The 22,404-nt window shown below is 38.6% G+C and overlaps 3 protein-coding genes across 4 annotated transcripts in view; 1 reads left to right on the top strand and 2 right to left on the bottom strand.

Moving 5' to 3' along the window:
* Nucleotides 1–407: 407 nt before the first annotated feature.
* On the bottom strand, nucleotides 408–2,694 carry LOC107754217 (uncharacterized). The gene is made up of 7 exons (XM_016570589.1): nucleotides 2,499–2,694; nucleotides 2,287–2,332; nucleotides 1,860–2,008; nucleotides 1,327–1,459; nucleotides 1,152–1,247; nucleotides 996–1,051; nucleotides 408–577 (listed from the first exon to the last, which is right to left on the bottom strand). Exons 1-7 carry the CDS (start codon nucleotides 2,692–2,694, stop codon nucleotides 438–440), a joined length of 816 nt encoding a protein of 271 aa, XP_016426075.1. The 3' UTR covers nucleotides 408–437.
* A 2,214-nt stretch (nucleotides 2,695–4,908) lies between these two features.
* On the top strand, nucleotides 4,909–16,552 carry LOC107754204 (retinol dehydrogenase 10-A-like). The gene is made up of 6 exons (XM_016570575.1): nucleotides 4,909–5,588; nucleotides 6,696–6,931; nucleotides 13,429–13,527; nucleotides 14,515–14,660; nucleotides 14,982–15,113; nucleotides 15,210–16,552. Exons 1-6 carry the CDS (start codon nucleotides 5,297–5,299, stop codon nucleotides 15,331–15,333), a joined length of 1,029 nt encoding a protein of 342 aa, XP_016426061.1. The 5' UTR covers nucleotides 4,909–5,296; the 3' UTR covers nucleotides 15,334–16,552.
* Nucleotides 16,553–21,354: 4,802 nt separating this feature from the next.
* LOC107754203 (double-stranded RNA-binding protein Staufen homolog 2-like) overlaps nucleotides 21,355–22,404 on the bottom strand; it is a 51,551-nt gene continuing 50,501 nt past the window's right edge. Inside the window, exon 3 of one of the 2 annotated variants that reach the window (XM_016570573.1) lies at nucleotides 21,355–21,798. In XM_016570573.1, the coding sequence (XP_016426059.1) occupies nucleotides 21,705–21,798 (94 nt within the window). In that variant the 3' untranslated portion in view covers nucleotides 21,355–21,704. Of the gene's footprint in view, nucleotides 21,844–22,404 lie in introns of both variants that reach the window. The other variant, XM_016570574.1, reaches the window with a different exon arrangement.

The following is a 22,404-nucleotide window of genomic DNA, read 5'->3' as shown; positions in this document are numbered from 1 at the left end:
TTAAAAACATAATACACTTAAGAGTTTCATACTATTTAATAATGCAGTTCTTAACTTTTAGATAACGTTGAAACAAATTGTTTCTTTGACAAAAATATGTTTTTTTGGATATGATTATATTAACTTAAAGGCAGTACACAAAGCATAAAGTTTTTTTTATATATATGCAACAGGACTTAGAAAACATATATAAGTGCAATGTTAAGGCAGTTATTCTTGGCGAATACACTTTAAATTCAACAATCCCTGATAGTTTTACATAAGAAATATAAATGCTTGCTAGAGCCATCGTTTTCATTTTATTTCAGTTATAATATAGTGGCTGCGCTACAACACTCTGTACCTCTCAAGTTTTTCTCCTTGACTTTATTTACTCCATTTTGGCACAGTTGTGATTTCAGGAGTCGAGTGTTTCCTCTTTGGCTAATGAACTCCGATTAAGAGTCCTGCCTATTGATCTTTTTGAGTCTCTTCATCCTCTCCTGCCGGACTGTCTCTGCTTCCAGAGAGGAAATCTCTGTGAGCCTCTGAACAAAAGAGGCCGAGGCACCCAGGTGTGGATCAGGGTACGACTGGGCTGAAAAACAATTACCGGCCCACAGGCTGGTTAGACAAGAGCACAGTTTGCTTATTCAAATTTACACAGGTAATGCTCATCTCACCTCATACAAAAGACTGGGAATTTCAATAATGGCCTACAGTCTGGCGGGGGGACGTGAGGTATGTGTGTACTTAAGCGTTAAGTGAGTTAAATGTGTGTATTTTATGTTTGTGAGCTCATGAAAAACACAAGCACATGTGAAATTCATCAATGTGTGCGTTCTGAATCTGTAAACGGAGTGGAGTGAGAGATCTCACCTGTTAAACATTAAGCAAACATCGAACTAACACATGCTATGTGCTAAATGTATGGGTTATTACAAGGTAAATGACAATAAATCAGTTCTATCTGAAATCGCTGCATTTAAATGTTAGATTTAAGCTTGGAAGCTCACTTTTGTTGTTAGCACCATAAGAGAAGAGATTGTGCGCTCTGTTTTTCATCCTTAATCTGAAATGCAGAGAATAAGAACAAGAGAGAGTAAAATAAGTATACAATAAACACAATATGTATAGTCAAATACAAAAAAAAAAACACACCATAAAGTTACCTGTTTTTATAGTTTTGTGATAAACAGAGTCGTCCACTGATAGATGGGGTAAAGGCTGGTAACAGAACTGATGGAAATGAGGTTAGATAATCAGACCTGAAATTGACGTAGAGAATATATGATGTAGAGAATATTAGTAAATATTGCAGTATTTCAACAGTCTTGAAGAACTCACCCGCAAATAAGTGGTCTTGGGTCGTGTGGGCAGAGTTCTTTGCGGTGGGCAAATCTGGTTAAATTATGAGAGCGATAAACATGGAACTCCTGAAAGAGTGGATTTGTAGGGTTGTGGTTCATCAGAACATTATCTGTTTGGGAAAATAAACATATCTATGTTCTAAGGTTTCCAGAGAAAGCAAAAGAAACATCTATAAATAATAGAATCATCTAAACACTATATATAAAATAATTGCAAAAGCAATCCCTGACTAAATTTACTTAGATCTAAAGAGATGGTGATGCTGAAATTATGTGCTGCAAAAATATTCATGTAAAATTTGTGAGCGCCATCTATTGGCTACCCCACTAAAACTACCAATTACACATTTGTTCCATCTCATCAAATAATGATGACAGTATCATAATCTGAATGAATACACATGGTATTAAGATACTTTCTTTGCCCTTTTTCCCATTTGTATACTAATAATGATACAATAAATGACATAATTACTATCTTATGAATGGAAAGAGGGATAAATACTGTACCTTCAATACCATTAGTGATGTAAGTTCCATTTCGCCATCGTTTATCAAATAAGAAATGACGGTCAAAAATATCACTGTCAGACACATGGTTTTGTGAGGTACGGTTGGTCACTGCTGAGCGATTTTTGGCTAACAATGGGAGCAGTGGCCTGTGAAGTTGGAAACACACAAACAATGTAGAATAATGTCTCATATAGTGGCTTAATACATGCTGCCATTACAGAGTGTTTGTGTAGAAATACACAAGGCAACTTTAGTGACTTACAATCTCAGTGTTTGCATTGATTTCTGTGGAAGTTTTTATAAAGATAGCCTATATACCCAGACACCAAAGATGAAAAACCACACACACACACACACACACACACACACAATGTCAGCTTGTCTTAAAAACATCAAGTTGTTATTATTTTGTTAGTATACTCACACTTCAGTAATAGAGCTGACACTGTGAGGCTTTAGATCCCTTGAATCTACAACTTAAACATTAAATGTACATGTTAGTAAAGCATCTGACACGGCGGCGTTCATTGTCTGGAAACTCTTCAGCGCTGAACGTACAGATATTGAAATCGTATTGTATCCTGCTGGAGAGCCACTCATGTAATGTAAAGCACTCAGTATCCTCACCGTTCGGACTGCATGGGCATTTCTGTCTTGCTGAGAAGACATTCAGTCTGGATTGAGCAGCCGTGGAGCATCCAGACACTGGAGGACTGGAGATGTAGTTTGAAGGATAACTGGGTCGCGCGTCTGTAATGTTCTGTATTTTCAGAGGCGCTTCAGTTGGCAGTGACATCAGTTTAGGTCTAACGACGCCGGTATAAGGCTTCATCTCCACTTTCAGATGTAAGACGAACTATAATGTCATTTTAGGACGTTTAAGAAGCTTAACACTACAAGTTACGGCCATTATTTCAATGAATAAAAGTAAAAAACGGGAGCTGATTGACGTTTCCATAGTTACTACTACCAAAACCACGTGACACAGCAGACAGGATAAACGCAAAATGTTATTTAATTTCAGCTATAAAAAATAAACGTAAAAAGTACACGTGTTTATGTAAAATAACCTTTCGCAGTTTGTTGTTTTGAATTAGTTTAATTGTGTATGAATTGCCTATTGCGTATTGAATTGCTATTGAACATCACAGAAAATAGCCTATATTCATTCATTAATTTTCAATGCTAAAAACAGCACCACTGTTATTTTGTTTACGTATTTGTTTACTGTACTGCATAAAATAATGTTATGATTTTTTTAAACACGATTTACACAAGCCGTTCTAATCGTTCTATATCGAAAAAGGATGTGTAATTACAGTGTCAATCCAAGAGGTGGCGACCTTAAGGCATTTTTAACACATGCATCTGTCCCCTTAAATTATGGTAGGAACATGGATCTGCCTCGGTTCATTCATTAAGTTATTCATATAACATGTGGCTGAACATATATTAAAAACATTAGCTAACGACATTCTAAACGCTCAATATAGCCTATAAGAGAAAAATTTAATATGGCTGAATCCCATTAATAAGAACTTAAGATGTGTATGAAAAAATAAATTATATAAGTAATATGTAGCTTAGCTGCTCATAAATGAATCTGGAAATATAATGGGGTATATCTATGGATAACACATCCATTAATACATGTAGAGTAGGCTATTGAGGCTTCCAATACATAGGCTAATCATCATAAAGCCTAAGAATTTTGAGACACTGAAGCAAATGCTCTTTTGATTCATCCACTGTTTTCTAAGTTCATTAAAACTTGTTTATAATGTGAGCTGCTGGTGGAATGTTTGCATGCATAATTCATTCATGTCACAGATTCAATGATTAGATATGTAAAATGTCACTAGAAGCCCTCACATTCTGGAAACAGGCTGTTCATTCCTTTCTGTCAGATGAATGAGGGTCTCCCCCCAGCAACACTTACATTTGATCTCTTTCGGGTAGTTTTTGGAAAAATGTGGAATGAGTTTTGAAAGTTTTTCTAGGGAGGTTGAAGTTCTAGTGGTTTAGTGCCAGGACAATAACTTCTCCCCGAACATTAACAAGACCAAGGAGAAGATTGTCAACTACAGGATGCACCACAGTGATCACACATTCAGTCACATCAATTGATCTACTATTGAGAGGTTTAGCAGCATTGCACTATATCACCACTATTCACTGTGGTCTAGCTACTGGCTGCAGAAGCTTCAGAAACTGCTCTGTATCTGAACGCAAAGAACTGCAGAGGGCGACGAAGATAGTGCAGATCATTACTAGCTATGAGATATGGAGCATCTCCTGAGAAGGATATCTTAGAAAGCTCAGATCCATTCTTAAAGAGCTCTGACTCTTTTCTCCTTTGCCATCTGGTAACAGTTCTTGGCAAATAATTGTTTTCTTTCTCAGACTTCATTTGTAGTGCATGGGAACAAACAAGCAAAACCTTCACAGTTTTATGGTTTTAGGATTCAGTTTGTTTATACTTCGGTTGGTTTCCATATAAATCTTGATATCCCTATTACAAAATAAAATAATTAAGAGGTTTAACGTTTCATTTTCAGATGCACTTTTCTTGTACTCATTGCTATTTTTACATAATATATTTTTTTATGTCTGGCTTTTATTATGTAGCTAAACATAAACCTTTGTATTGCTTTTCAACAGCCTATTAATAGCCTACATTTCCCCTTTTTGTAGAAACAGCTTTGTATTGTATTTCTCCTTTTCAGTGTTTACCACTGAGAAATCTCTATCTAACATTCTGTGGGCTCCTAAAACAACGCATTGAACTACTTTCTTCAAGCAAAGCACAAATCATATAACATCCAATTATATGCACTGATATAACATATTAATTGAAACATCCACCTAAGCATTAAAAATACAACCACAACTACTTATTAGTCAGACAGGGTTATAACACATCCCAAACGTCCACAGCTGAGCCAAGTAGATGTAAATTTCAATCAGGCATCTGGGCCAATCACTCGGTCGGGTCCTGTGGAGAGGGGCTGGTTTAAATAGAGAGCGAGCAGCAGATCAGTCAGGAGTCTGTCTCTATCTCGCTCACAGAGCAGTGGCGCACTGGCAGCTATTGCGAGCATTCGTGCCGGGATACGATAGGTCGCTGGCGGGGAGACTCGTCTGTGTTGTAGCGTTAAATTAGTGCTTTTATTTGTGATGCCCGTATTCTGAAAGTTTGATGCGTTATATTGTTGATTTGTGTATAGGCTTTTATATATGTATATTAGTAGTTGTATGACAGTTGGGGTTAATTGGATGTTCAACCCATAATTAGGCGCATAGTTAAATAATAAATTATATGCTAATGGTAGCAGCACAACAGCAAAACTCAGGTTGATTAGTCATTTAGGTGTAACTGGACATTGTGAGACGTTCATCTTTATTTAAAACAAAGTCACAGCGCGGCATTAAACATGATGATGAACATTGTCGTGGAGTTTTTCGTGGTCATGCTCAAAGTTCTCTGGGCCATCGTGATGGCCGGACTGAAGTGGCTCATACGGCCGAAGGAGAAGAGCGTAGCGGGACAGGTGTGCGTGATCACCGGGGCGGGCGGCGGACTCGGGCGGCTCTTCGCTAAAGAGTTCGCCCGGCGCCGGGCTACACTGGTGCTGTGGGACATCAACAGCCACAGCAATGAGGAAACTGTGGAGATGGTGCGACAGATCTACAGAGAGCAAGATGACAACTCGATGGCTAAAGAGGGTAAATGGGATGATTTCATATTTCTATTTACCTGAACTTACATGTTTATCATATTTAAAATTAATTGGTCTATTGTGTTTAGTCCAGGTAGCTTTATGTCTTTGTAGGTATTAAATCTTGTTTTGTGTATAGTCCTTGAATGATTGATGTATAAAGAAGATATGACTCATACAATTTCTTTGTTTAAATGTCCAAGAACTAGTATGCAAAATTGATTTTAATGTTTTTCCCTTATTGGCAATAATAACTAAATAATAACACATGACCAAAACATCAAACAACACATGTGAAAACATTTTCTACACTGATTTTTAAAAAAATGAAATGTTATATTTTATTATAACAGTATAAAAATAAAATCTATTATAACTATTATTATTATTGCCATTAAGTTGCTGCACTCCGGGTGGTCAAATTTATTTTTACATTTTTTTTTATTTTTTTTATTGTTATTTTAAAATGCTACATATTTCTCACTTGAGAATGAATGGCTGTAAAAGTTGTGTAATTATGCAAACACTCTTTATTAATTAAATAAGTTTGTTTACCTGTGAACACCATTGTTTTGTTTTATGTAAAACCTCAGGTGTTTTATGGGGATATTCATTAGAGACCCACCAGTTAGTAGATATTGACCAACCGATTATTGGTCTATCTATATAAATTAGGCCATAGTCTTACCTATTGTTGCAATTATCTTAGTTGGCTCCATGGCAGAGATTTTTCACCAAATGCCTAATGTAAAGCAGATTCAAACTCCGAATCAGTTAATTAAAAAAATAAATAAATAAAATAAATCCCTCTCACTGCTTTAGCATGCAAAATTTAGTTTGTTTTGATCATGCGTCCTTTATCATGTACTGTTTACCTGATGACAGTCACATGGCCAAAACCTATTAAAATTTGCAAGCTTGCAAGCAGTGTGAGGGATTCTTTTTTTTAGATTATTTGCTTCCTACACAACTGCTTATATTTCTCAGAAAGTTTTTTTTCCTTTTTTTTTTTTTTTTTTTTTTTAAAACTCTTAATCAATGAAACTGAATCAAATGAAGCTTGAGTTTTGTGGTTCTCGACATCTCAGATAATGATCTAATGTGGTTTTCAAAGGAGCTGTTGGTGGCGTGGAAGAGGTCCCTCCGTTCCAGCCGCAGGTGTATACATACGTGGTTGATGTGGGCAAGAGGGAGAGTGTGTACTCCACAGCAGAGAAAGTGCGCAGGGAGGTCGGTGAAGTGGAATTGTTGATCAACAACGCTGGTGTTGTATCCGGCCACCACCTGCTGGAGTGCCCTGATGAGCTGATCGAGAGGACCATGGTTGTGAACTGCCATGCACACTTCTGGGTGAGTCTCATTTAACTCTGAAACTACACAACTATATACAGCAATATCTGATGTAACAGTGTAACCAGTCAATATGCATGCATCATAAAGAAAGTATAGAGCTCTTTTAAAGTGGGACAACGCAGGGAAATGCCCTCTTTTAGTGATTGTGCTATATCACATGATGCCACTGTCCATGAGCCCATCTGTTCAGCACATACTCCTTTCTCTTCTCTGGTATTTGCACTTGAGCCAAGTTGGAAAGCAAACCTCTTTTGCTCCATGCATGTTCATAATAAGCCAGAGTGGAGTTTTAAATTTTGACTTCTATACTCAATGTTTATTCTTTCAAAATCAATTACATCAAGCACTTAGAAGCTCAGTCGTTAAATCCGTCTGGTGTCGTTGAGTGCAAACAAATGTGTCTGTCGTTTGAGATGCCCCCCCTCTTAAAACACACCAATAAGTGTTGCATATTCCTCATGTAATCACTCCAGTCTCATCTGTCTTGCCCTTTCCTTCTTAGTCTGTTATCCATTTGCTTTCATTCATTCCTTTGTTTTTTGGCAGCCAGAATTAATATTTACGCCTCAGTCTGGATGTTCTGCTGAAGTAGACATCCACAGGCTGTGAGATTATGAGGATCTGGCATGTGTTCAGTAAGAATATCAGTACAGGAGCTGATCTAGGATCAGATTACCCTCCCTGACTTCATCAAGTCAGTCCCTGTGAGTTCTAACATCAGAACTGATCTTAAAACCATGCTTCCACTCAGAGAGGTTTTTTATTTACATGCCCCCTGCCGTTTCAACTTAGTCCTCTCCAAAGCTCCTAGATCTGCGGAAATAAACAAGCTATGAGCAAGAGAACTCCAGCAGGGGGTTTTAGTAAGATCACCAGGAACAATCTGCTCTGCCTTGGTTTGTTAATTTAAAGCCCATTGAAGAGCACATCCTGCCTGGGGAAGTACCATTTGGGCGAGTCCATTCTCACTTGGCCTCACTAATTAACCTCTTGCCAGTAAATGCGTAAACGGCCTGTCTGTAGTTTGCATTGTCTTACTGAGACCACCTTATGGGATGAGCTGTAATGGGACAGTTTGTTTTAAATCATGCTGCTAAAGTCACGTTGAGGTGGATTGTGGATGTTTTTTTTTTCCTTCACGTGTCTGTTGGGGATTTTTATATTTCATTGATTTGTGAGACAGAATGGTTAATGTTTTTTGGAGAGGTGAGGGTTGATATCATCCCAAACTGCCTGGAAAATAAATATATTGATGGCTTTTTACTTGTTGACTTTTTGATGTTCTTAGGGTGTTATGATATCACATTACATTACTTTTTTTTTTTTTTTTTTTTACATTGGCAGATATGTGAATGAATGCTGGAAGTCCTTCTAATGAAGCATGAAAATGCTTGGCCACAAACTGAGCTTTAGTGTACACCATGTTCTTTGCTATCTATATTTTCATTTTTTTAACTTGTGAAGTTGTTCAGTGTAAGCCACAGTGGTGCTGTAGCAGATGCACTTGTTAGAGCTGGGATTCTCATTAAGGTTTTGGTTGTGTTTGCTTAAGCTTTATGCAGCGCATGGTTCCTTGTGGGGGTTTAAGATGAAAGCAGAGCTTAATCATTAAGGACAGGCAAGGAATACCGAGTGGAGGTTGTGGTCATTAAAGCCACAAGCCAGCTGAACAGAAATGCACCAACACTGCTTTTCCTCTTTCTTTCTTACACAAACATGTTCTCTTAATTGGTTGCTGCTTGCATGTGGTTCGTGACACAAGACTTCCCTTTTTCCCTTCTTCTTTTGTCTTCCCGTTAACTGTGTTGGCTTTTTTTGTACAGATATTATATTTGAAATATGCATTTACAAGGTTTAGCACTGTCACTTAAATTAAAGGGCCTGAGACAAACATTTTTATGGGTGGGGGTCCTCCCTCCCCCGGACCCAATAAGTGGGCTATTATAGGACTCTGAACTCCAGTCTCTCTCAGATGATGGCCCTGGTGGTCATTTATTTACCTATTTGTATTTATTTATTTTTCATCTTAATTGACTTTTTTTTTTTTTGTGTGTGTGTGTGTTTTTCGAGCATGGTTGGGCACACTTTAAAAATGTAGGTGTTTTATGTATTTTTAATTATTGCAATTTTCAAAAGTAAAAAAAAAAAATCTAAGTTTTGTGTCCTTTTTAAAATTTTTAAATGTGTATTTGATATTTTAATAATACTGATTGTGTACAACATGCTTAATATGTCCTGGCCAAGCTATTTTAATTGCATATGTGACAATATAGGCAAGAAAACTTATTAAGCCATTTCATGGTCTTTAATCTCTCCATAATGTGCTAATATGGCATTCAGGTCCATTACTTTCCCATGCTAGTGGGAGAATAAATTGCAAAAGCTGTTGCGTGTTTTTTGTGTTTTTGTTTTAATGCATTTCAGATATTTGTTTGTTCCATTAACTGTTTGGTATTTTTCCAAGTTAAAGCTACTGCCTTCCAAATCCTTAATTTCATCACATTTTTCTTTCCTCTGGCCATAAGTGATGTTTCTTAAGCCTGTCTTCACAACAGGTCCATATCATCCTCTTAAAGAGTCTCAAACATGACCTGGCAGCCGGTTCAGCATCTTGATTTCAACGGTCCGCTGTGTTTCCAAACTCTTAAGGCAGGAAGGGTAAACTCCAGATGGACATCATCTTTATTTTGTTGGATAGCATGGTGGGAATGCAACAAAACTGGAGGAGCCAACAAGGAAGTGAGGCCATTAACTCAGAGCAGTGCTCTTCCAGGCTGAGGCCCTCCACTCTTTCCATACTTACAGCTGCATTTTAGTCCCAGGACCAGCGAGTTCTCCGCTGAGCCCTTTCAGATCGAATAGCCCATCGGAGTAGCACTGTGGCGGACTGACTGGTACTTGGCGAAGTAAAAGTTTAAGTGATGCAAATGACCAGATTTAGTGCCTAGTCAGATTTTGGAGTGCTGAATGGAGTAAGCTTCCTCCTTCCTCTCTGATGGTGACCCCATAATAGGCGATATGTGACCAGTGCATTCCACACCTGGGTGCAGTGGTGTCCGTGAAAGCTTCCTAGTTGCTAAGTGAGCGTGGCTGAAGCAACAGACTCAGGGCTGTCTCTAGAGAAAAGCATCAAGGGAAAGAGAGTCTTGTACACAAGCTTGCTGGTAATGGGGAGCTGCTGCCTGACCCACTTATGTGACAATTGCTTTCTTGTCTAGGGATCAGCTTGACAAGATGCCAAACGACAGGAGCCAAGTTCTCCAGCCCACATTCCTGCTAGACCAGGAGAAAGGGAGCAGCCAGGCAGAAGGGTCTTACTTGAGTAGTTTTAGATGGTCTTGCTCAAGGCCAATGCACCTGTACCCGTTATTTGACTTGGGGCGGCTTATATTTGCAGAGCTCCTGGCCAACAACAGCTTAATTTGGATTATCTGAGTAAGGTTAAACCACTTCCGAGTTCATTTTGATTCCATAGATCCGTCCCCAATTTTAATGAGACATTGGCAATACAGTAACAGCATATCAATTAGCCCTCACTTCATTTTCTCTGGGCGTTCAGTCTGAGGGCTGTACATCAATCTGGCCAATGCTTTGCTACATTTCTCTGGTCGGTCCACTTTTTTTTAAGTACCGGCCATCTGGGCTTTTCTGTGTGACAATATTTGTGCATATTCCTATTGGTCAAACATTAGCACTAATCCAGGCTGACACAGCAGCTGTGAAGAGCTTTGTGAGGAGCGATGCACTTGAGCTTGTATCAATTAGAGAGCACAACAGGCATAGAACCACTGCAAGGGCCAAGGAAGCTCTCTGCTGTTGGAAGTTAATTTAGCGTAAACTCAGGCGCTGAGAAGCAATTACGGAAGCTATGAATTAAGACATGAACTTCTGTTCAGTTTCACACATTTTGTGTCTGAGAGGTCAGCAAGGCCATGCCCACATCAGTGGTGGCCCCCTCATTCCATAGCTGAGTGGGTATTTACAAAGGCTCTTAGCCATTTCTGCTCATTTGTGCAAGTTCAGAGGTTATGGGTTGATAGACTATTGGTCAAGGGCCTGTGTTGTTAATGATGGGTTCGATTTGGTCAAGCCCAGCTACTTGACCAAAATCAAACCCAACATTACCAGCTTAGCTGACCAGTTAAACGTAACACTAGTCAAGTAGCTAGACTGGTAATGTTGGGTTTGATTTTGGTCAAGTACTGAAGCTGGATGGGTATTGCTGGTTTAATTGGTAACATTGGATTGATCACCAGACCAAAACCAAACCCAACATTACCAACATAGCTGCTTGACCAGTCAAACTCCGCATTAGTCATGTAGACTGGTAATGTTGAGTTTGATTTTGGTCAAGTTATGTAGCTGGGTGGGTAATGCTGGTTTAATTGGTAACATTGGGTTGATTTATTACCAGTTACTTCACCAAAATCAAACCCAACATTACCAGCGAGTGTTTGCTAATTCAAGGTAAATGTAGATTGAATGTATGGTATGACTTAAATGGTGTCCTTTCCAATGACTCAATGTAATGCCTTCCCATGTTAACAACTGTCTCCATTTCTGTACATCACATTTTCATTGATGGCTTTGATTACATTGCGCTATTTGAAAGGCTTCAAGTTCTGCAGCAGGAGTAAGTATTTCACCACTTGATGCAAGAGTAGACTTTTGATTGCGTGATTCGTGACTTTCTCATTGGAAGCAGCACATAGTCCAAACTTTCCAAATCAAATTTTAATACTGTAGATTGCAGTGTTTGGAAGATGTTAGCATTATGTGCACCACAGGCCCAATCTATCCTAATGCTTCATTTGCACGCATACTTACCATCAGTTTGGCATGCAAGGCACGAGTACAGCTTCAAACTGGTCCAAGTCTGCTCCCTTGAAGGAACCCCCCCAACACAATGAGATGAATATTAAGAGCAATTTTACACTTAATGCGCTGGAAAAATACACAGTTTACTGTTAACGTCAGGAATTAAATGCGTAGCATGTGGACCGCAGTGCTCAATCGCACGACTGGCCTGCCTCATGGAAGTGAAGTCAGTGGAAGTGAATTTGAGAGATTCCAGTGCCATATTTCAACAACATGTCAAGCTGACGTGTTAGGACGGCTGGCAGAGGTGCGAACCGCGCACAAAACCATGCAAGATGGTACCATTCTCAAGCGTGGCCAAGGTCCATTACTGTTGGGCTTGTTTATAAATGGTGATATCATTGAAGGCCTCTGGAAGGGGCTCTGTTGTTTTTGGCTCTCACAAGTTTTTTTTCTTTTTCATAGCATGTTTCGTGTTCCATTGAGGATTGACTATAAAGCCACAGGCGGTTCTGTGGGGCTTGTACAGCAAGTCTTCTCTAAGAAAGCCGTAAATGGATGACGCCGGTCATGTTTTTCATCATTATTGTGTCCACCTCCTCACTTCCCCTGGGTCTGAAGAGAATGGAAGATGAGGCATGTGTGGTGTGTGTTTTTTTTTTTTTTGTTTTTTTTTAATTCACTCGGTCTTTTGTCCAGCCAGGATCAGGCGAAAGTGTACGATGACACTGATTCATTGCATGAAAGAAACCGTCAATAATAGCCAGACAGGATGTCAGAGCAGCTGAAAACAGTTAACAAATCTAGCCCAGCAGATTTTAGTTAGTACCAGCTAACTACAAGTCAAGTTGTTTTGTTCATTTTCTACATTTTAAACCTAGCTTAAAAGTGTAGTTCACCCCAAAATCAAAATGTCATTTCCTTTAACTCGTGTCATTTCAAACTTCAATTAATTGTTGTTTTCAGTTGGCAATTTTCAGTATGGTTTACCTAAAAGATTCATTCTGATCTGGTTTACAAATTCAACTCCTTGACTCATAAATGATGATTTTTCACGTGAACTATTCCTTTAATCGTTCCAATGCTAATGCTTGATCCAGGCTAAAAAGGTGGTGTTTGTTTCCCGTCTTTGTTGACCTACAGCCGTATTGTAGTGACAGTGGTGAGTGAGTACGCTGCTCGGGCTTTGTGCGCTTGATACTGAGATGCCACTCTTGGGACCAACTCGTTGTGGGAAAAGAGGAAACCACAGACAAACCACTTGTTGTGAATTTGCAAGTGGTCTTTTCACCATTTTAATAAGCCATTTCAGACCAATACCAAACCACTCGAAGGTCTGGAGCAATACTTCATCCATTCAAGTAGTCTGTTTTTCATCCAAGTTAAACTTCCATGTCAGAAATGACAATTTTTCGATCTACCAAAACAAATTGAGCTGTACATAAATTAATCTCCTAAGTGCAAGTGGAAAGCAAGCTCCCTGTAAATGGCCTTTAAGACTGTAATGGAATTGTGTTTCTAAACTCCCCCAGCAGGATGAGGGTTTAGTCTCCGTGAATTATTAGTCAGGGAGGAGGGGAAAAAAACGGATCAAAGGGCTTTGGCAGAGACGGACAGCATCAGCAAAATAACTGTCTTTGTTCCCCCCCCTCTCTCTCTCTCTCTTCCTCTTCCAGACCACCAAGGCATTTCTTCCCAAGATGCTAGAGATGAACCATGGCCACATTGTGACAGTTGCCAGTTCACTGGGCCTTTTCAGCACAGCTGGTGTGGAGGTCAGTACATTGCATCCATCACATAAATCTATTGGCACACTGAAAAAGAGAGTGTGTTTGGAGAGTCTCGGCACGTTGACTCGCCATGGCATGGAAATTCGGTGCGGCGCACAGCACGCAATTAAGGAGCACGTTAATGCCAAAAGATGCTCAATGGTTTCACTGGGCCTACCTGCTGCAGAGGCAAATTCCCCATGATTCACTGGGGTTAATATTGGTGCTGTCAAACAATTAATTGCAATTAATCGCATCCAAAATAAATGTTTTTGTATACATAATATGTGTGTGTACTGTGTATATTTATTATGTATATATAAATACACACACAAGCATGTATATATTTTAGAAAAATGTTACGTTTATATATTTAATTAACATAAATAACGTAAACAAAAACTTTTATTTTGGATGCGATTAATCGTTTGACAGCACTAGAAAAAAACAGACTGGTTTAACAGTTTCCTGCACCTAAAGAGTTACTTTTAGTCCATTAAACCAGCCTGTGTTTGAGGGATCTCTAGTACATGTACAATCCTCTTCTTTCACTGCTGTCCAAACTGGTGTCATTTTCCCAGCAGTCTTTTGGGGAAACGTTACCTTTTTTGTTTTGTTAGCTGTACGTGCACTTCTATTTTACAAGCCCTCATCTTTACTCTCACTTCAAAGGGTCCCAAAAGCCCTGTCACACTGTCTGACCTATTATGTTTCCTTGAATGTGACTCTTTATGGTTCGCATTATTGGAGTGACTCAAGCCTCTGTGAGCCCCTTTATTCCAGAGTGTTTATCTACACGCATCTGTGTTTGCCCACTCCATTCTGAAGATCCCATCCACTGCGAACCACATCAAAACCCTCCCGCTCGGCTCTACCTATACTCCATACACGACAGAAGAATGCTAATGAAACCGTAGATCCCAGCGCTCCCGCGCTATTAGAGGAAAACCGCCTCGGGAAGCTTGACTAAACACCGTTTCCTCTCGGTTTCAGGATTATTGTGCTAGCAAGTTCGGTGCCATCGGCTTCCACGAGTCCCTGAGCCACGAAATCAAGGCTTCGGAGAAGGACGGTATCAAGATGACGCTGGTGTGTCCTTACCTGGTGGACACGGGCATGTTCAGAGGATGCAGAATAAGGTAAGAAAAGAGCCGTCCAAATGTCACGATTAGGTTTCAGATGGCCACTAAAAGAGCGAACGACACAATGCGTATCTAGTTCGAGTAGACATTGCTTAACAACAGTCAGGGTAGCTTTGCTTGTGGCCTCTCATGTCACTGTCAGCTTGGGTTTTCATGTGCACAATAGGGGCTTCCACTTGAATAGAAGGTGCATGTTGGATCTGTTTCCACTCAATAATGACTTGCTCTGACTGGCAAAGCACTTTGGGCTGACTTTATTAAACAAAGACGACTCTTAATCATCATGTTTTCTCCTTCTCTCCCTTCCTGGGCGGTCAGGAAAGAGATCGAGCCATTTCTCCCTCCATTGAGACCAGAGTTCTGTGTGAAACAGGCCATGAGGGCCATCCTGACAGACCAGCCCATGATCTGTACGCCTCGCATTGTTTATATGGTCAACTTTATGAAAAGGTGCGTTTGAATGGTCCTAAAACCGGACTTTGAAATGCCTCCAGATGGTCCGAGCAAGCGGAAGTAACGTTCTCCCGTTTGTTTTGGGTTTTACAGCATTTTGCCCTTCGAAGCAATCGTGTGCATGTACCGGTTCCTGGGTGCGGATAAGTGCATGTACCCTTTCCTGGCTCAGAGGAAAGAGGCGATGAACAACAACGAGGCCAAGAACGGGATCTAGAGGGCGCCGTTTCTAACCCACAAGGGATGAGGAGAAGACCACTGAGAGGGCAGAAGGAAGTGAAAAGACTGCGTTTAGACTGGAGCACTTGCATTTGGCAGATGCAAAGGTTTACCATATTGTTCCTCTGGAACAAAGAAAGCTGTGTACTACACTAAGGATTTATTTGTTGATTTATGTTTTGTGTCTTTTTTAAGGTTTGCTTAATGAAACCATCCATCTATATACTGTCAATAGTTTTGAAATCATACATGCAATTAACTATTTACGTAATGTAGTCACCAGCATTATCTAGCGTCTTTGTGAAACTATACAGTATGTTACTGTATGAACAGTAAATGCTTGTCACTTTTTTGTTTTGTTTGTGTGTAGACATGCACTGTATTTACTTTCCTCTACACTGCCAACATTATCTACACCGTTCAGTGTGGCACCATGCCACTCCGTTCCCCAATCAGATCCATTTAAAGGCAGCGGCAGGAGATCAAGTGTCCAGTTATGAACCATGTGATGTTTTATAAGAAATATTTTGCATTGTTCCCCCCACATTTCTCTTTGTTGACGTCATGAGAAGTACAAGTGGGTAAAACGCTGGTCTGTTTCCAGCTGCTGTGGGAAGGGAGTGTGTTATTACTCTGTAATCTACAAACTTATGGTATTTTGTATATGGAAATGTATGAGAGTTCGTCAGTTGGAAGGGATGGCCTGGTTTTCCTGTCACTGAACACTATATTTAGTTTTACTCGGCCTACTTTGAATTTATGAATTAACTGAAAATAATAGTTTTTATTTTGGTTACAGACCTATCTTTTCTTTTTTTTTTATAATGGATTCATCATGCATTTTATGTCAATTACCAGTTTCAGTCAATAACAATATGAATATGATGCATTTTTGTTGTACACACACACACACATTTGTTCATTTAATGTTTTTCCTTTTTGTGTATTTAAACCTGGACCATTTGAAATGTTTTCACAGATGTATGTTTAGGCAAAAAAAAAAGACCGAACACATGAGTTTAAACTACATTCCAATAGGCGTCCTTCACCGACTGTGATGAGCCTAAAATCTCTACCTCTTCATTTTTGCCATTTGTTAACAGTATGACATACTCTTTTTGTAACTTTCCTAAAGAGTGCTCTATAGAAGAGCGCACAACATGGTTCCAATGTTTAGTGTCTCTACCTAACTTAAATTAATAAAATGATTTAGATTATTTGTTGGTTTTTGTGTATTAGTCATAACCTCAGCGTCTCTTCATAAGCATGACTCTCAGCAACAGCAAATGCCAGAAATTCCTGAGCACAGAACTTGGTGCAGAAAGCTTAGGTTTTAGTATTTGCCAGCTTTTCTAGTAATTAAATTCCTGAGTGCATCCCTTTAATAACTTCCACAGGAGCAAGTGACTTGACATACTGGAAGTGAAAGCTCACAGAGGGGAACTACACCTACTGTACTCACAGACAGAAGCGTTATTGTTCATCACACAGCATATGGGTGGGAATTTGGGGGAGTATTAGTAAGCACTAGATTGGTTTGACTCATGTTCCATTCAAGTCAAAAATGCTTGTTATCTTTAGTTGTAAAAGTGATTGAGAAGTGAGTTTACTTAAAGGGGAAATGTATCAGAGGAATTGCTAAGCTTGTGAATGACAATGCCTCATCATACAGTTCAACAACAGCTGGAGAGTGTTTCATAAGAGATGAACTGAAATGCAATTTTGAAAGGTTAGCAATGTCAAAAAAACTGTGAATTGCTTACGAGTTATTTTCCAAATACAGACCTATTACATGTTGAGTGGGTGTAGGCTAGTATTTTTTCAGAAAACCCATGTCATAGTAATTGTTTGAGTGAATAAGAGGGCGTGCCATTCTGAACACGATGGGGCCTCGTTTATGAAACGTTAAGTAGAAACTGTCCTGCATTTAATCTTACGATCCTTTCACAATGCATACTGTATGTGTGATTCAGAGAATGAACTACACACACAAAAACGTGTGCACGCCTCTCTTTCAAAAGTGAAATTTATAAATCACAAATTATCTTGAAATTGTGCGCAGCTGAATGGTTTCAGATCTCCATTTTGTGAGTGCCACCTAATTAATTCCATTAACATATAATAGAGCACCAGTCAACATCTAAATCCTTTACGTGAGAATGGCCAGCTGCAAGAATTGAACATTGGCGTGGATTTTAGCGTACACATAGCCTGCTCTATGAGTTTACATCCATGCATATGCACGTTTTATAAATGAGACCACAGTTTACTATTTTTTTTTTTCATAGGGTCCATTTAAGCAGAATGTATTTTTGCATTTAACTGCACTGTTTTCGATCAGTTTTAACGCGTCTTTGCTGATGATTTTTTTATTTTTATTTTTATCTTAAAATTAAAATTATTTTATTTCTGAAGGATCTGGAGTAATTGGCTGCTGAAAATTCCGCTTTGCCATCACAGCAATTACATTTTAAAATAAATTAAAATAGAAAAACTGTTTTTATTTTAAATGGTAATAATATTTCACAATATTATTGTATTTTTGATCAAACCATGCGGCCTTGGTGAGCAGAAGAGATTTTGTGAAGTTATCATTTTAATCTAATATTATTTTGATGAATTGTAGTAAAACCAGTTTGGGACCGGCAAACATAATAAAGTATAATAGTATACCCACAACAATTAAAAAACAAAAAAACATAGCCTACATAAATGTCTTGTCCCCATTTTGTAATTGATAGATAACACAACTGAGATTTCAATTATATCTAGACCACTGAACTAGGAAATGTTTCCATTTTAGAAATCTTGTCGCCTTATCATAGAGGTCAGTTATTCACAAACCCATAGCAACAGGCACTGCAGACATACAGCTCTTTGGGCAGCCAATGGTTCCCAAGTGCTGAAAAGCACTGATCTCAAAGCAACTGACGTCAGTAGCCAGCAGTGGAGGTGTTTGAGTCAGGCTAATTGGCCTGACTGATGGTCCGTACTAAAAGATTAGTGTAATACAGAGACAAAGAAATATTGACACCTCAAAACTCCCGCAGCTATGGTAATTGGTGAGATAGGATCAGTCAACTGAAGCAACTCCCCACTAAGAAAATAATTAAGCTTCACAGAGCCAGAAATTCATAGCTTTGAAAACACAAGATAAAATGCTTCCCTTGCCCATACAGGATTTATTTTCCCTTTCACTCAGCAGAGTAACATAAGCACTAATTTAGCTTTAAAAGGTCGATAACACTTAATTCTGGTGGGAAAATCAATGAACTTTGTTGCCCTATAGCAAAAATGGCCAGTTAACAGCATTATATGAGTCAAACGGGACAGAGCAATTGTCATTGCCGAAGATTTTAGTAGCTTTCCACACTTGAAGGATGATCCAGTTATTCATTTAAGGTAAAAAATGATCTTGTTGCAAGGCATATCAGGGATACTGGCACATAAAACTAATAGTAACGTGCTAAATGCTTATAGGTATGTGAATATATTTAACAAATGGGAGAAAGAGGTCATTTACAAAGCCAGGCAACAAGTCAATCCATCAGCCTTCATATTGAGTTCCTTCTTCCCCAATCTGAATTCCACACTAATTGCAGCTACCTATAATTAACAGTAACAGTGAGATTAATCTGTTTCTTCATTCCCCGCCATAGGACACTCTTTCAGTCAATCCAGCACAGGAACCAGCAATCAAAAAGAAACTAGATATTTTCCTTTTCTTAAGAAATCGCAGCTTGCTTGTGCAAAACTCATTACTATAATGCTAGGATGTTGTTAGTGGTTACCTAGGTATTGCTACACACTTGCTACTGTGTTCTGATTGGTTTTTATCACATTATTGTTATTGTTAAGGTAGTCTGAGTGATTTAGCACCTTACCATACATTTACAAATGTGTTCTAATGAAAATGGTAACCACAGATTACCCATAGTTTACCATGATATTTGTATAAAACTGTGGTCATGCAAATGGTAATCAATACGCCAAAAAACGTTACTACACTATTACTATAAGACCATGGTTCATTTTCGTAAGGATTTTTAGCACATGTTGATAAAATGGTCTGAGTCATTTTAACGCATTGCTATTGCTCTAGTATTTTTTTGTAGCGCTTTGCTATTCTTTTGCTAAGGTGTTGCGAGTTTAACATATTGCATTTGCTGAGGTGTTCTGTGTGTTTTTTAGGCTAAACATTTGCTAATGCTTAATATTTTTAGCATGTTGCTACAAGTTTGATAACAAGTGCTGTTTAGCAGGTGGCAGTATACTTGCTAAGGTGTTTTTAGCACCTTGCTATCCATTTGCTAAGGTGTTCTAAGTGTTTTTAGCACATTGCTAGCCTATTCTTTTGTTAAGATGTTCTGAGTTTTTTAGCACATTGCAATTCTTATTTAGCACACTGCGAATTTAGCATTAACACATTACTGTTGTTATAGTGTTTTTTAGCATGCTGCTGTTCGTTTGCTAGGGCATTGCAAATACATTTGCTAATTTTCTGAGTGCCAGTGCTCTACATTTGCTAAATTAGGTGGGCGAAGATTTATTCTTGCAGATTTCAGTGAAATTTTGCTTAATGTGAACACACGTTTAGTAACAGACTTGTTTTTTCAATTGGTGAGCTTGATCTTGTATGGCACTGATCATTCATTCCTCTATGAATGAATGACTGTTTCCTTGGTGATACTGAATGAACTCATAGTATGGAGCTATTTTTAGACTGCTGTGTCGCAACGGTTAAAAGACTCATGGATGATCGTTCATGTGTTACTGAGCCTTAAAGTCCCTTTAGGTATGACACAGCACTATGCCATATGCTTGAGCAAATTGCCTGTGGTTTTTAATTCACACCCATGTGTTGGCAAGAAAATATGCAAACATGGTTGTCTAGCTACAAAGAACGTGATCTTAAAGGGAGAGTTCACCTAAAAATGAAAATTCTGTCATCATTTACTCATGTTCCTAACATGTATGAGTGTGTTTCTTCTGTTAAGCACAAAAGATATTTGAATAAAGTTGGTAACTAAACAGTTGACAGTAGCCATTGACTTCCATAGTGTGGGGGAAAAAAAATACTATGGGAGTCAATGGCTACCGTCAACTGTTTGGTTACCAACAATCTTCAAAATATCTTCTTTTGTGTTCAACACAAGAAACAAACTCATACAGGTTTAAACCTGGAAATATTTAGAAATGTAGGATTTTGCAAAATTAAAAACATGGAAAAACACAAGAAAGAAGACAACAGACACCAATAGTTTCAACATGAACTGATGTGATTTTACTGCATTTTAAGTAACTGACATGTCTGTTATTACACTGTATATCTTCAGGGAGAGAAAAACGCTCTTCCAGTGAGTTACCAGCTTCAGATAATTGTTCTACGACTCGATCGTTTTGAAAAGATAGCAAGTCTCTATTGATCACAGCCTCTCTTTTCTCCAGAATGCAGTCTTTAAAAGCACTCAGTTGATGTATCGAGTCAATACAACACACAACATAGGTGTAGATGTGCTGGACAAAACTGAAGGGAGAAGAAAACAATCATCAAACAGGACTAAAGAGGTGTACCTGTAGATCGCTATTCAGGGCCTCTTGGTGTTTCTGTCAAGAAGAAATTCTATTTCAAGGAACGTTATAGAAGGCAAGAGGGTTGTTTGTTCAACTGGACACTATGGATCAGCTTTATCGTAGGTGATCCTGTGCTGTTGACCTCTAGCATCAGTTTTATCCATTGGTTTGCACTCGTAGTATATGTTTTTCTTTTCCTCTGCGTATGATATTCTACAAGTCATATACATCCATATAGATAGATGAATGCTTTATGTCAGCATACACGGTAAGCTGGGGGACTATATATGAAGACAACAACTACGACTTCACAGCACTGGCATTGGTTAATCTTTAAATACTCAAGCATTATTATTCATAGACTAAAGAGAAAAGGAAAATAATAATAACCCCCCAAATAAGATACACAACTTTGTTTTCCCCAATATATATATATATATTTTTGTATACTAATGGCATGACATAAGCCTGTTTAAATCCATATCACTTGGAGGCAAGGTGAAAATAATATTCAAACATCTATCAAATGGGGAAATTTCCCTTAATTTTCAAACATTACCATGCATTACATTTTTATCATTTTTTAAGTTCACTTGCTTGCTCTTTTTAGTTAACTCTAGAGTAAATAAATGTTGTGTTAAGATAGTGTTGTCTTCACATAGACTCAAAGAATGCATTTTTTGTCATTTCATATCATGGGACACATCCACCATATTGCATGTTGACACGTGTAGAAGGATGCAGCGGCGTCGTGGGGGCTTTCGGGGGGACGGGGCGTAAGGGTGGGTTCAGCTCCTAGACGACAGCCTTTGAATCCTTGCAGTCCTGAGCAGTGGTGCCTGAGTTAGTCGGTTTGCTGTCCGTCCGCTCGGCCAGACGTTTCGCTTGTCTGCAAGACAAACAGGTTCAAATGAAGATTAATTATGATCCACCACTGCATTAAAAAAATACAAAAATAAAGTAATAATAATATAATAACATATAAATAATAATATTACACAAACTAAGTTCTGTGTAATAAAGTAGAATGACACAGGGAAAAAGTAACGAACACATGAAGAAAGGGAGGTGCAAAAAGGTATGAAAAGCCAAGACACCAGCTGAAATCTATCAGTAATTAGAAAGCAACCCTGCCCCTTGTCAGTGGAAATTAATATTAGCTGGTTCAGTCCCAACTGATGGCCTATAAAAATGTGTCTTATTACCAACGTGTCATACAAAAAACATTTCATGATGGGTAAAAGCAAAGAGCTCTCTCAAGACCTTCGCAACCTTATTGTTGCAAAACATACTGATGGCATTGGTTACAGAAGGATTTCTATATTTCTGAATGTTCCAATGAGCACTGTTGGGGCCATAATGCAGAAGTGGAAAGAACATAATTTCACCATAAATTAGAAAATAATTATCAGAAGAGTTGTCCAAGAGCCAAGGATCACTTGTGGAGAGCTTCAGAAAGACCTGGAATTAGCATGTACAATTGTTTCAAAGAAAA

The sequence above is a fragment of the Sinocyclocheilus rhinocerous genome, unplaced genomic scaffold (assembly GCF_001515625.1).
Source record: "Sinocyclocheilus rhinocerous isolate Xijiao unplaced genomic scaffold, SAMN03320098_v1.1 scaffold442, whole genome shotgun sequence".
NCBI classification, from domain to species: domain Eukaryota; kingdom Metazoa; phylum Chordata; class Actinopteri; order Cypriniformes; family Cyprinidae; genus Sinocyclocheilus; species Sinocyclocheilus rhinocerous.
The sequence above is the reverse complement of the archived record's forward strand: the minus strand, read 5'-3'. Positions and strand labels throughout refer to the sequence as shown.

What these genes read in the sequence shown, in the direction of transcription:
- LOC107754217 (XM_016570589.1), bottom strand. Translation starts at nt 2,694, where the DNA reads ATGAAGCCTTATACCGGCGTCGTTAGACCTAAACTGATGTCACTGCCA. An exon ending in GTCAGCTCTATTACTGAAGT is followed by an intron (nt 2,009 to 2,286) that starts GTGAGTATACTA and finishes CCAACTTCACAG; the next exon opens with GCCACTGCTCCCATTGTTAG. An exon ending in CCAAGACCACTTATTTGCGG is followed by an intron (nt 1,248 to 1,326) that starts GTGAGTTCTTCA and finishes CGTCAATTTCAG; the next exon opens with GTCTGATTATCTAACCTCAT.
- LOC107754204 (XM_016570575.1), top strand. Translation starts at nt 5,297, where the DNA reads ATGATGATGAACATTGTCGTGGAGTTTTTCGTGGTCATGCTCAAAGTT. An exon ending in TTCAGAGGATGCAGAATAAG is followed by an intron (nt 14,661 to 14,981) that starts GTAAGAAAAGAG and finishes CTGGGCGGTCAG; the next exon opens with GAAAGAGATCGAGCCATTTC. An exon ending in ATGGTCAACTTTATGAAAAG is followed by an intron (nt 15,114 to 15,209) that starts GTGCGTTTGAAT and finishes TGGGTTTTACAG; the next exon opens with CATTTTGCCCTTCGAAGCAA.